Source organism: Oncorhynchus gorbuscha, unplaced genomic scaffold (genome assembly GCF_021184085.1).
Source record: "Oncorhynchus gorbuscha isolate QuinsamMale2020 ecotype Even-year unplaced genomic scaffold, OgorEven_v1.0 Un_scaffold_645, whole genome shotgun sequence".
NCBI lineage: Eukaryota > Metazoa > Chordata > Actinopteri > Salmoniformes > Salmonidae > Oncorhynchus > Oncorhynchus gorbuscha.
The window spans coordinates 162,719-176,940 of record NW_025745751.1 but is presented as its reverse complement, the minus strand read 5'-3'; the positions used below and the strand labels follow the sequence as shown (position 1 = coordinate 176,940).

At 43.0% G+C, this 14,222-nt stretch overlaps 1 protein-coding gene across 3 annotated transcripts; it reads right to left on the bottom strand.

Annotated features, from left to right (window-relative positions):
* Positions 1–300: 300 nt before the first annotated feature.
* On the bottom strand, positions 301–13,249 carry LOC124019643 (tetratricopeptide repeat protein 39A-like). 3 transcript variants are annotated; one of them, XM_046335046.1, is made up of 18 exons: positions 12,951–13,243; positions 11,866–11,985; positions 11,219–11,350; positions 10,368–10,426; positions 10,204–10,280; positions 9,430–9,494; positions 9,042–9,141; positions 8,858–8,923; positions 8,499–8,607; positions 8,267–8,334; positions 7,920–7,979; positions 7,601–7,762; positions 5,729–5,820; positions 5,492–5,612; positions 5,260–5,371; positions 4,930–5,044; positions 4,351–4,467; positions 301–1,219 (listed from the first exon to the last, which is right to left on the bottom strand). In XM_046335046.1, the coding sequence occupies exons 1-18, from the start codon at positions 12,983–12,985 to the stop codon at positions 1,108–1,110; spliced, it is 1,722 nt and encodes a 573-aa protein (XP_046191002.1). In that variant the 5' UTR covers positions 12,986–13,243; the 3' UTR covers positions 301–1,107. The 3 variants fall into 3 exon arrangements, 2 of the variants coding, with proteins under 2 accessions (XP_046191002.1, XP_046191003.1); XM_046335047.1 differs by having other exon boundaries at positions 11,866–11,970; positions 12,951–13,242; XR_006835817.1 differs by having other exon boundaries at positions 1,194–1,219; positions 4,930–4,997; positions 12,951–13,249.
* Between the last annotated feature and the right edge of the window lie 973 nt (positions 13,250–14,222).

Here is a 14,222-nt window from a genome sequence, read left to right as displayed (position 1 = left end):
GGCCATCACAAAGCCCTGACCTCAATCCTATAGACAATTTGTGGGCAGAACTGAAAAAGCATGTGCGAGCAAGGAGGCCAACAAACCTGACTCAGTTACACCAACTCTGTCAGGAGGAATGGGCCAAAATTCACACAACTTATTGTGGGAAGCTTGTGAAAGGCTGTCCAAAACATTTGACCCAAGTTAAAAAATGTAAAGGCAATGCTACCAAATACTAATTGAGTATATGTAAACTTCTGACCCTCTGGGAATGTGATGAAAGAAATAAAAGCTGAAATCATTCTCTATTATTCTGATATTTCACATTTGTAAAAGGAAGTGGTGATCCTAACTGACCTAAGACAGGGAATTTTTACTAGGATTAAATGTCAGGAATTGTGAAAAACTGAGTTAAAATATATTTGACTAAGGTGTATATAAACTTATGACTTCAAATGTAGCATGACCTATTGATTATTAAGCTTCTTCTACAGCTACTAATACATAAATGTTAATACATTTGTTAAAATAACTTGGATCAAAGCAATGTCATACGTTATGTAGTCGTATGTCTGTCTAACTCAATTATCACTAAATGGGTGCTTTTGTCAAAATGCTTACAGTAATCACATTTGGAGAAGTTAAAAGCAAAACTCTACCTCACAACTTACATTGTTAATAAGTTCATTTCAACATGTTTTTCCCCTCAAAAAAATGTGGATATACCATATTCAAATTGTTTTGAGCAACTGCCTCCCCATCTATTGTTCTGGGTAACCAGTACAGTGATATAAGTACCACACATTCAAACACTGAAGATCGGTTCAGCTTCTAACTACAGATGTAGGATCAGGGTGTTCACACAGTAGGTGGATAAAATGCCTCTGATCTTGAACCAGCAGGTAGAGGCAACTTCTACCAACTCCCATTCAAAACTCAAGTGTTTTAAATCAGGGAGAGACCACCATCCATGAAGGACGGAGACTTTCACCACAAAGCAAGTAACATTTGGAGGCAGTGATCAAAGTAGCTGAAGATGTAAAAGAGAGCAAGTCTTCTCGGAACCTCTACACATGGCAGGGGAAGCAAGTCCAGTGCTTGCTCAGCACAATGACACCGGTTATACTACAGTGGTGTGATTTCATCTTGGTCACTAGTGTCAGCCTTGAGTTTGGAGAGAGCAGCATGGATCCTGAACTGGGTGCGTGACTCCATGGAGTACTCCTTGTAGTTAGTTCTGAGGGAACAGAACAAAGTGTATAGGAATCATGAGTAAGACTTAGTAACATTGTGTATGTGTACACCCAAAAGCTTCAAAGGTATTGGGACAGTGACATGTTTTGGCTCAGTACTCCAGCACTTTGGATTTGAAATGATACGGGTTAAAGTACAGACTGTCAGCTGACAGTCTGCACGTTAACCTCTGTCATTGTATAATTTAAAATCCAAAGTGCTGGAGTACAGAGCCAAAACAAAAAGTCACTCCCAATACTTTGAGCTCACTATCTTGCAGCAGTCACCATTCCTGGTCCTGTAGAGCAAAATAGTGTGCAGGATTTTGTTCCAGTCTAGCCTCAATACAACCAATTCAAATACAATTTTATTTGTCACAAGCACTTAACAAACATAAGAGTTAACTTCACTGTTGGTTAAGAAAATATTTACAAAATAAACTAAAGTTAATAAAAATAAGGGCAAGGGGGTACCGGTACCAAGTCAATGTGAGGGGTACAGGTTAGTTGAGGTAATATGTACATGTAGGTAGGGCTAAAGTGACTATGCATCGATAAACGGTGAGTAGCAAATAGTCAATGCAAATAGTCTGGGTAGCCATTTTATTAGCTGTTCAGCAGTCTTATGGCTTGGGGGTAGAAGCTGTTCAGCAGTCTTATGGCTTGGGGGTAGAAGCTGTTCAGCAGTCTTATGGCTTGGGGGTAGAAGCTGTTCAGCAGTCTTATGGCTTGGGGGTAGAAGCTGTTCAGCAGTCTTATGGCTTGGGGGTAGAAGCTGTTCAGAAGCCTTTTTCACCTAGACTTGGCGCTCCGGTACCACTTGCCGTGCAGCAGCAGAGAGAACAGGTTGACTAGGGTGGCTGGATTATTTGGCTATTTTTAGGGCCTTCTTCTGACACCGCCTAGTATAGAGGTCCTGGATGGCAGGAAGCTTGGCCCCAGTGTATTGGGCCGTACGCACTACCCTCTAGTCTAGTGCCTTGCGGTTCGGAAGCAGAGTAGTTGCCATACCAGTCAGGATGCTCTCGATGGTGCAGTTGTAGAACTTTGAGGATCTGAGGACCCACGCCAAATCTTTTCAGTCTCCTGAGGGGGAATAGGCACTGTCGTGCCCTCTCGCCACGACTGTCTTGGTGTGTTTGGACCATGATAGTTTGTTGGATGTGGACACCAAGGCACTTGAAGCTCAACCTGCTCCACTACAGCCCCGTTGATGAGAATGGGGGCGTGCTTGGCCCTTTTCCTGTAGTCCACGATCATCTCCTTTGTCTTGATCACGTTGAGGTTTTCCTGGCACCACACTTCCAGGTCTCTGACCTCCTTTCTATAGGCTGTCTCATCGTTGTTGGTGATCAGGCCTACCACTGTTGTGTGCAAACTAAATGGTGTTGGACTTGTGCTTGGCCATGCAGTTGTGGGTGAACAGGGAGTAGAGGAGGGGACTGAGCATGCACCCCTGAGGGGCCTCCCGTGTTGAGGATCAGCATGGCAGATGTGTTGTTTCCAACCCTTCTGACCTGAGGGAGGCCCGTCATGAAGTCCAGGATCCAGTTGCAGAGGGAGGTGTTTAATCCCAGGGTCCTTAGCTTAGTGATGAGCTATGGTGTGGAACACTGAGCTGTAGTCAATGAACAGCATTGTCAAGTAGGTGTTCCTTTTGTCCAATCTCTATTGCACTCTATTGAGTGCAATAGAGATTGCGTCATCTGTGGATCTGTTGGGGCGGTATGCAAATTGGAGTCAGTCTAGGGTTTCTGGGATGATGGGGTTGATGTGAGCCATGACCAGCCTTTCAAAGCTCTTCATGGCTACAGACGTGAGTGCTATGGGATTCAATCTTAGTCCTGTATTGACGCTTTGCCTGTTTGATGGTTCAGAGGGCATAGCGGTATTTCTTATAAGCATCCTGGTTAGAGTCCCGCTCCTTGAAAGCGGGAGCTCTACCCTTTAGCTCAGTGCAGATGTTGCCTGTAATCCATGGCTTCTGGTTGCGGTCACTATGGGGACGGCTTCGATGCACTTATTGATGAAGCCAATGACTGATGTGGTGTACTCAATGCCATCGGGAGAAACCCAAAACATATTCCAGTCTGTGATAGCAAAACAGTCCTGTAGCTTAGCATCGTTGTCATCTGACCACTTCCGTATTGAGCGAGTCACTGGTACTTCCTGCTTTAGTGTTTGCTTGTAAGCAGGAATCAGGAGGATATAATTATGGTTAGATTTGCCAACTAGAGGGCGGGTGAGAGCTTTACTCCACACACAGAGACGTGTACAGAGATGGCCTAGAGTCCCCCCCCTCCCCTCGTGGCACATGTAACATGCTGGTAGAAATGAGGTAAAACAGATTTAAGTTTCCCTCCATTAAAGTCCCAGGCCGCTAGAAGCACTGCCTCTGGATGAGCATTTTCTTGTTTGCTTATGGCTTTATACAGCTCATTGAGTGAGATCTTAGTACCAGCATCGGTTTGTGGTGGTAAATAGACAAACTCTTGGTAAATAGTGTGGTCTACAGCCTATCATGAGATGCTCTACCTCAGGTGAGCAAAACATAGAGACTTCCTTTATTTTATTTTGTGCATCAGCGGTTATTGACAAATAGACAGACTGGCACACCTGGTCTTTACCGGAGGCAGCTGTTCCGTCTTGCCAGTGCACGGAAAAACCAGCCAACTGTATATTATCCATGTCATCGTTCAGCCACGACTCAGTGAAACATAAGAGCCCCCCCCCCCCCTTTGGTAGGATAATCTTGAACAGAGCTCCTCCAGTTTATTCTCCAATGATTGCACATTGGCAAATAGGATAGATGGTAGAGGCGTCCCCTGTATCTGCAATACTCGTTAAAGAAAAAACATTTTTGTCCAGTTCGAGTAATCTCTGTTCTGATACCCAGAAGCTCTTTTTGGGTCATAAGAGATGTGGAAAAAACATTATGTACAAAATAAGTTACAAATAATTGGTTAGTAGCCCATAAAACAGCAGCCATCTCCTCCGGTGCCATTATTTTCAACTAACCAATCAACAATCTTCATTAGTTTAATAAGGTGTTTTCATGTCGAGCTGGAATGTAAGCCTGCTACTTCCTACTACAGCTTGCAGGCTGTATTGGAACAACCAGTAAGAGATGACTCACTTGGCTTTCACCAGTAGTTTGATGGCCTCCTCCTTGCGGCCCGTGTCTATGTAGACCACGCTGAGCTCCAGCAGAGCGTTGGGCACTAGGTAATGGTCAAACTTGATCTTCTTCTCACTGGAGGTTAGAGAACAGATGGCCATATCATCAACCTCTTCGTTGTTTACACTGAACATGTTCATATATCACTGACTGTTCTAAAAACACATTTCTAGACATTATTCAGAGTGCAATTCACTGCAAAGAAGTCCTACCCTCCTTCATAACACTGCATTGTTCAACTTGCTATGGATAAAACATTGGTGTGGTTTAATCAAACAAAGAACATATTGTTTGATTAAAATATTTCCTTTTGGCATGGATGAGCTTGTTAAAAAAAAGTGACACTCTGGACCTAAGGAAGAATAGCTGCTGTTTTGGCAACGGCTAATAGGGATCCAAATAAACCAATAAACACATTTTATAACCTCTCAGCAAACATGTTACGTATGCGTCGGCATGTATTTACCATTATGTTATACAACACACAGATTCCAGGTGTGTATAAATGAAAGATACCCGGACTAAAAGATTCCTCACCTGTTGTACACCTTGTTGAAGCATTCCTCTGCAGCCTGAATGTGTCGCTGGTTCTTCAGACACAGACCCTTCAGTAGGTAGATCACACAGCGGTCATCCATTGAATACTCATTCACTTCCAAAACAAAACACAGATGATAAAACCATGCATTCAAAATTACTCATCAACACAGGCTCAAGCAGAATTTGAAGAATCAGTCTTTATCCATTCTCGTTTGGTGATATTATAAGAGTGGTTATTGCTTCATGACCAGCTTAGGCAAGCAGGCAGGATTGGCCCAGTTCAGTCTGACTGCCTGAAACTGGTTAGCCCCAGACATGTTGCAATACCGGGAGATTCCAGCAGGGTGCGCTCTGCCTCCACCAGTGTTTGCAGCATGCCCTCGGTCAGCTCTGGCCGCTTGCTGATCATGGAGAAGCCGTTCCACATGTACATCATCTCCTACAGCACAGTGTAGCAAGAGATACTGTCAGAACCACAAATACAAGTGACCCATTTTTTAGCAACAGATTTGTGCATGTCTTTATGCAGCTTTGCGTATGTGTGTTTGTGGGGTCTCACCAGCACAGGTACTGGGAGCCTCACTGGGCAGCTAGCTTTGTAACGTCTAGCCTTGCGAATGGCAAACTTCTCTGTGGGTGGAGACTTCCCTGCTATCTTTTGCTTGAAGGTGGACACTCGTCTAAGAGAGTAGGCAAAGACAGAAAAAGAGAAGGAGCCAGGAAAGAGGGGTGATCACAATGAAATGGGACTGGGGAATTTCAAGTTATGTTTTTGTTGTGATGAGCATGCGTTTACCTGAAAAGCTCCACCTCATCTTCCCCAAAAGGCCTAGCCTCCCCAGGAGCAAGCATGCTCAGGTAAGCAGCCTTCATGTACACATACATGGCCTGAAGGAAAGACAAGCCTTATTCAGTCAGGACTCAGTCATACAGTAAGTACAGTCGTGGAAAAAAAGTTGAGAATGACACCAATATTACATTTTCAAAGTCTGCTGCCTCAGTTTGTATGATGGCAATTGGCGTATACTCCAAAATGTTATGAAGAGTGATCAGATGAATTGCAAAGTCCCTCTTCCCATGCAAATGAACTGAATCCCCCAAAAACATTTCCACTGCATTTCAGCCCTGCCACAAAAGGACCAGCTGACATCATGTCAATGATTCTCTCATTAACACAGGTGTGAGTGTTGACGAGGACAAGGCTGGAGATCTCATGCTGCTTGAGTTTGAATAACAGACTGGAAGCTTCAAAAGGAGGGTGGTGCTTGGAATCATTGTTCTTCCTCTGTCAATCATGGTTACCGGCAAGGAAACACGTGCCGTCATCATTGCTTTGCACAAAAAGGGCTTCACAGGCAAGGATATTGCTGCCAATAAGATTGCACCTAAATCAACCATTTATCGAATCATCAAGAACTTCAAGGAGATCGGTTCAATTGTTGTGAAATGGCTTCAGGGCGCCCAAGAAAGTCCAGCAAGCAAGCGCCAGGACCATCTCCTACAGTTGATTCAGCTGCGGGATTGGGGCACCACCAGTACAGAGCTTGCTCAGGAATGGCAGCAGGCAGGTGTGAGTGCATCTGCATGCACAGTGAGGCAAAGACTTTTGGAGAATGGCCTGGTGTCAAGAAGGGCAGCAAAGAAGCCACTTCTCTCCAGGAAAAACAGGAGAAAAAAACAGGAAAAACATCAGGGACAGACTGATATTCTGCAAAAGGTACAGGGATTGGACTGCTGAGGACTGGGGTAAAGTCATTTTCTCTGATGAATCCCCTTTCCGATTGTTTGGGGAATACGGTAAAAAGTTTGTCCGGAGAAGACAAGGTAAGCGCTACCATCAGTCCTGTGTCATGCCAACAGTAAAGCATCCTGAGACCATTCATGTGTGGGGTTGCTTCTCAGCCAAGGGAGTGGGCTCCCTCACAATTTTTTCTAAGAACACAGCCATGAATAAAGAACGGTACCAACACATCCTCCGAGAGCAACTTCTCCCAACCATCCAGGAACAGTTTGGTGACGAATGCCTTTTCCAGCATGATGGAGCACCTTGACATAAGGCAAAAGTGTGTGGGGAACAGAACATCGATATTTTGGGTCCATGGCCAGGAATCTCCCCAGACCTTAATCCCATTGAGAACTTGTGGTCAATCCTCAAGAGGCAGGTGGACAAACAAAAACCCACAAATTCTGACAAACTCCAAGCATTGATTATGCAAGAATTGGCTGCCATCAGTCTGTGACCCAGGTGTTAATTGACAGCATGCCAGGGCGGATTGCAGAGGTCTTGAAAAAGAAGGGTCAACACTGCAACTATCGACTCTTTGCATCAACTTCATGTAATTGTCAATAAATGCCTTTTGACACTTATGAAATGCTTGTAATTATACTTCAGTATTCCATAGTAACACCTGACAAAAATATCTAAAGACATTGAAGCAGCAAATTTTGGAAAATAATATTTATAATTCTCAACTCATGGCCACGACTGTAGAGTTTAATAATGTTAAGTCTGTTGTGGGGATAAAAATATTGCATTGGCTTTAAAAGCCATACACTTAGTGGGTAGGTCAAATTGACTGAATTCAATTAAGAGTGTCTGCTCAAGTGGTTTTGTGTCATCTTAAATTGGGTCCTAGGCTGTACTCAACACTACAGCACACTCTCTTGCCTTGGACCAGCGACTCTCATTGCTCAGTAGGTCAGCGTAGAAGTAGGCCATCCTCCACACGCACTTGTAGGTGAAGCACCACATCAGCTCCCAGTAGCACATGTGGTGGAACTGCTTCCACTGCTGCTGAGCTTTGCAGCCATCCTCAAACAGCACCACCGCCTGGTGACATATCGTCATTACAGTACCCCCACCAGCAAACCACAGGCACACACTGATCTCATTCTAGGCCTATCAATACAAACACCACTGCTAAATATGACTGGAAAAACAGACAGATAACAAATAGTATAACATAGATATGTAGTTTGAGGCTCACCTCATCGATGTTCCCCTTGATTGCCTCAGCCCTGCCTGCAAAGAAGAGAAATATGGCCCCCTGAAGGGAAGTGGAGAGAAATGTAAACATTCTCTGATAACACCATATATAATACTTTGGCGGTGGCTAGCACTTGTAAAATGACATACTTACACAATGGTAGCTCAAGCATCTCCTCTGACTGAATGACCACTCTCTTGGTCAGGTCATTACTTACCCACATTACAAAACTATTACTTTAGATTGTGTTTGCCCAGGAGTCTGCTGGTATCAGTACGCATTGTGGTTCCATACAGAGTTGAGTTTGCTTTGGGCTGGGTGAGAGCCTGGGGAGGAGTGTCACTCACCTGTGGGTAGCGGAGTCTGAAAGGCTTCAGCAGCTCCTCAGCATCGGCCACGTCCCCCTCACCGGTCCCTGTAGAGTGATAAAGAACTGAATACGATGTATGGACAAAACCAGAAACTCACACAGTCTACCCTCTCGTTCTTTATCTCTCGCTCTTTCACACATGCGTGTATGTAATTGTGTCAAGTCAGTTGTGATCTCCATTCACTTCCTGGTTGTGAAGAGTAGAGTACCGAGTATGAAGGTGAGGAAGGTGTAGTAACAGAGCAACAGCAGGGCACACAGCATGGAGCGCAGGTTGTTTGTAGTGGCACCATCATTCAGCTGGGACAGACCATACTCCTGCACACAAAAACATACAATATATACTGAGAGGGGGGAGACAGAGAACCTGTAAAGCAGGGCTGCCCAATGCTGTTCCTTTAGAGCTGCTGCCATGTAGAGCATCTAGCAAACCGGATTATAATGATGACCTGCTTGTTAAGGTGAATCATGTTAATTAACTACAGCAGGCTAGCTCTCCAGAAACAGGGTTGGGCAGCCATGCTGTAAACCAATCACTTTCTAGAAAAGTTAGAATGAGCAACTATACCTTGTCTCCAGAGAAGCCAGCAAACTCTAAAACTTTGAGTAACCGAGGTGGAAACATGGAAAGAGTCTGGAAGACAGTACAGAATCCTGTGATACAGCATAAGGTCTGACTGACATGTGCTAAAACACACAATTATGTAACAAATTGACCATTAATGGAATACGGGGATACTTGTGGAACATACCAAGTTGAATGCTCCAATCCCAAAAGACACTCCTCCCTCTAAGTGAATGTGGTTGGGTCCTTGGAGAGAGCTGTTCGACTGTAGGAAGGTGTGCAGCTCCCTGTGTCATAAAAGGCAATTATGTCATTCATAGTCTAACATGATTATATTATAGGCTGTAATGATGTCTGATTATTACACAATAAAAACACATCTAAATTACTGATAACGACAGACACTTACCAGAGAAAATTGCCATTACTGTTATAACATCTGAGCATAGTTTTATTGTAATAGCAGTTCATAATTTGGTCAACAGAATTATTGATTCCACCTGTCGATTCACAATCACACTGTGTGATCCTGTTTAATGTGAGAACCATTTCTGCCCTTTCTCCTGCAAACTTACTTGTAAATCAGATAACTGTTGCGTACTTTGATTCCTCCTTTGATAAAACTCACCATGTTCTCATCCTTGAGGAAGAGGGAAAATAAATGAGAGGACAGGGGAAACCTGTTGGATCGCTCTTTAAAAACTATGCACACAGACGCAAAACACAAGAAGCAGGAAGGCAAACAACCACAATGTGTTTCATCGACCGATATCTAATCAGTTGGATACAGTTATCATACATACAGGTAACTGTCAAAATCAAGGAAACACATTAGGGCCACCAGAACAGCTTCAATGCTCCTTGGCATAGATTCTACAAGTGTCTGGAACTCTATTGGAGGGATGAAACACCATTCTTCCACGAGAAATCACATAATTTGGTGTTTTGTTGATGGTGGTGGAAAAAGCTGTCTCAAGCACCTCTCCAGAATCTCCAATAAGTGTTACATGGGGTTGAGATCTGATGATCGAGAGACAGACATACACATGCACTCACTTTAAAGCCCTTATGCTCTCTTGAGACCCCTCTTTCAAAGTAACTGATCTATTCTAATGGGCAACTAGGCCTTTTTATACATTATCCTAAGCATGATGGGATGTTAATTGCTTAACTTACTCAGAAAACCACACCTGTGTGGAAGCACCGGCTTTCAATATACATTGTATCCCTCATTTACTCAAGTGTTTCCTTTATTTTGGCATTTACCTGTGCATTAATGCTAAACATCAGCAGTGTCATTAACCAGGATCAGTAAGATTTATAGTTGAGGACATGAGGACCCGTCTTACCTGTAGGAAGGTGAGAGCAGCCCTTTGGAGCAAGCATTCAGCATAACACGCATCAGCATGGAGAGCTTGGAGCTGCTCTGCAAACCCACACACACACGGTCAGTGGCTATTTGAAATCTGCCATAATAATAGGCTGAGATGCCCAATTATAAAAGCGCTCTTACCTTCAGTTAGATGCTCTCCAGGTGATTTACTGATATTACTAGGGGACTTTCGTCGAAACCTAAGAAGAAATGAGACCAACTATGCGCGTAAGACAATGCATGTTTCTCATGTTAATCACATGGGCATTAATGTGGAACATTATAATAACACGACAGCCTTTCGACCACCTCCAGCAATCTCAAGTGTCCTTGCTTGCTGTAGGCCAGTGTCATTCATTCCATGGAGGGCGTAGTGTCTGTAGGTTTTTGCTTTCAATTAAGCCCTAGACAACCAGGTGTGGAGAGTTCCTTACTATTTAGTGACCTTAATTCATCAATTAAGTACAAGGGAGGCGTGAAAACCCGCAGCCACTCAGTTTAGTGGAATGAGTTTGACACCTGTGCTGTAGGCACCTCAAACTCACCTCTGGACTTCGAAGCCAATTCCAGTGCTTGTTTTTATTGTTCCCATCTAAAAATCAGGGACTGATTTATACCTGGCAATTCATTCTCAGGTAGAACAGAAAACCAGCAGGCTCCTGACCTCGTAGGGTAAGAGTTGAATACCACTGCTGTAGGCCATCAATAGAGCTGCTCTGGCCATGCAAACACAGGCAAATTCCAGCCGGGGCGCAAAGAGACCTGGTTGCCATGTAAATGCTCTCATTTCCCTGCAGGTTATGGCTGATGGACAGGAGACTAATAGCTCTGGGCATATTAGGCCTCGCTGTTAGAGGCCAGACCAACTGTCAGAGTATTCCAGGATTTCCCTCTATTTACCTTTTCTGGATGTTGCTTGTGTCTATAATATGAACTAATGTGTTAAAGAGGACATGAAACAGATGAGTGTCCATGTATAGTAGCATCCTCACCTCTGGCAGACCTCCTGGGCACTCTTCATGGTGTTGCTTGCGTTGATGATGTCATCCTGCTGGAAGGTCATCATAGCCTGCATCTCCAGCACAGTGGCGTAGATCAGAGCATGGTACATGCTCTCTTTCACCCTTCAACGCAACACACAACATCATCATACACACCTCACTGACAATCAGAAAACAGCAAGTATTTATTGTCCAGCAAACATTTTAATTTCCTTTCGAAAAGAAAATGTGCCATTCTTCCAATATATGGCTTCATCTATTGATAATGAGAAAAGACAGGAGTAGCCAACAGACGCCTAATTATTTTCTTATTTCACTCCAGCAGTATGGTGTTTATTTTCCAGGGCCTCTGTTCTGCCCGTTGAGCCCTGGGCGTCAGCTTCAGTAAACACTCTATATCCTGGAGAAGTGACGAGGCCTAAAGCTTTGGGTAGCAGGAAGTGTGACACTTCACTGTACTACACCACAATACCACTGTACATCACACCTCAACGGTGATGATGCTGCACTAAGTTACACACCACTCAACGACAAAAGGCTAAAGGCTGCACAAATATACCCCAAGACACTCTGTACATGCTAATTGGCCAATGGAGAGTTTGAAGCCCACTTTAGTCCAGAGAGAGTGGCACTGTTACCGTGGCCGCAGTTTGTCCAGGCTCTCACTGAAGTGGTTGTTGAGGAAGAGGTCCAGGGCCTCCATACACTCCTCAAGGCACACCTGCAGGGTCATCTGTGAGGAGCTGTGCCCACACACACTACAATGGTTACATGACAGTAAGTATCAGCTTTAGTATTGGCTCTCTTCCTGAGAGAGAAAGAAAATAGGTAATGGAAGGACTCTAAGGCCCATAGGTAAGGTAAGTTGCCTGCAACCATGTCAATACACATGCATCCATCTGTTCACAGCAGTCTTCACACACTGCCTCTTACCTTCATTACTGCATTGTTGGGTTTAGAGCTTGCAAGAAATGCATTTCCTCGTACTTGCGCACATAACATTAAAACTTGGCACAGATGGATCTGAAGCTCTCTGATGTACAGTAAAAAGAAAATGTAAGAATATCCTTTTGGCCAAGCTAGTCCTGTCAAAATTCTCAAATGTATGCATTTATTTAGATTCAGAACTCTTAGAAATAAGCTGCAAGATGATCTAAGGAAACCTGCCTTCTTGTACGACTTCAAGATAACAACAGTACAGTGGATTTCGCCCTCCACAAAGAGCTTGTCAACATATGTGAGGAGTAATATGTGGAAACATGAAATTAACAAGCACTAAACTGAAACTACACTTCCTTTGACAGGAATAAGTTAGAAAGGAGGAGAGTCATTTAAAATAAATAAGATATCTTCAGCTATTAATGCATTGTTTGGTCTTTTGTTTAATTATTTGAATAATCATGAATCAGATGTACTCCATCCAAAATAGATGTATCAAATAAACACTCAAAATATTGTTAAACTACCATCTTGACCCTGTCCATCTCAATGTCAACACAACAACAACGTAAAGAGGAAAATAACTTTTTAAATATCTTGAATAACTTCTGAATAAAGTAATGTAACAAAGTCACTTGATCAGTAGGTACTTTTACTGACAATATATAAAACAAACCTGCGTATTCACATGAATTAAAATTGATGTTGAATAACTAACATATAAACCGAACAAACAAGTAAAGTTCAGTGCAGTAGGCCAAGCTGTCCCGACGTTGAAACTTACTTCGCCGCAGCAGGTGCACCTTTCCCATTGGACATTTTTCTTCCGGGCACTCTGCCCAAAACACCTGTCGAAAAGTAGCCTACTCAGAAGGGTTTGATGAAAAACATTAACTAGCAAATTGTCTTAATAACAAGCTGAGTGGAGGGTTGATTGATTCTGCTTTAAGAACAAAAGTTGCATTGAGCTGTGGAATCTTGTTGGGATTGTAATTTGAGAAGAGTTGCAGAGAAGCGTCAAGTGCTCGAAAGCTGTGTGGGAAAAGAAACGAGGACTGGATCGACTCCTCCTTCAACATCCGCAAACTCGTCTCAATGCCACGAACACTTTGCAAACCTGCCATAACCTTTAATCAAAGAACATACATAACGGCTCGACGTCAACATGGCTATTTCTTCGTTTATTAGTCATTAGTCTATAATATGGCCATGGCCCATTTATGCATATATTGGCAAAATAATAGGATAAGAAACTGCAGTTTTCTAACAGCCTACATTTTATATTAAGTCATTAATTCGGGATTATATTATGTGTGTTGTTTGACTCAGAAAATGTCACACGCCAAGCCTCATATGTGACCCGTTACATATTAATGTTCTGTAAACAGTATAACTCACTGGAGATGGAAAACCCTAAAAGTTAACACCAGTTCAAATGAATTCCAGTCTCACTGAAGTTATATAGAGCCCCACAGTTGAGGTGTCAATATACCATAAAACCTAGCGGTCAAACAGGGAAATGGTTCCAGTCGTTTATTCCACCACTCATTTCTTACCTTCTCATCCAGATCATGGCATTTGTAGTTCTTTATGACAGCCACATCAGCAGCTTATTAGCGTTTCATTTTTGGGAGGTAAATACATGCAAAGTTATTGATAAGTTACCTTGTCCTAGAGAGATTTAAAGTTATCAAAATGTCACACCAGGGTAAGCCTTCACGAAACACAGCCCTTATTTGAAGTGTTTCTAAAATCCCCTATGGAAAAAATTAAATGTGGAAAAACAATTGTAACCATTTGCCCGTTTTATGAGTTTTATAACTCACATGGTGGTACTCTATAACCAGCTGTTATAAACACCCCCATTTCTTTCCATTTGATCACTGAATAATTATTGTACAATATGTGGACTGAACACCCTTTTAATTCAGTTAGGAATTCATCTAAAGCTCAACTGACAAGGTTACACTATTATTCAACTTTATGGTGAACACTAACTGTAATGTCTAACTCTGATGTTTGCCTGTTTAGTACATGATGTTTAGTACAGTACATG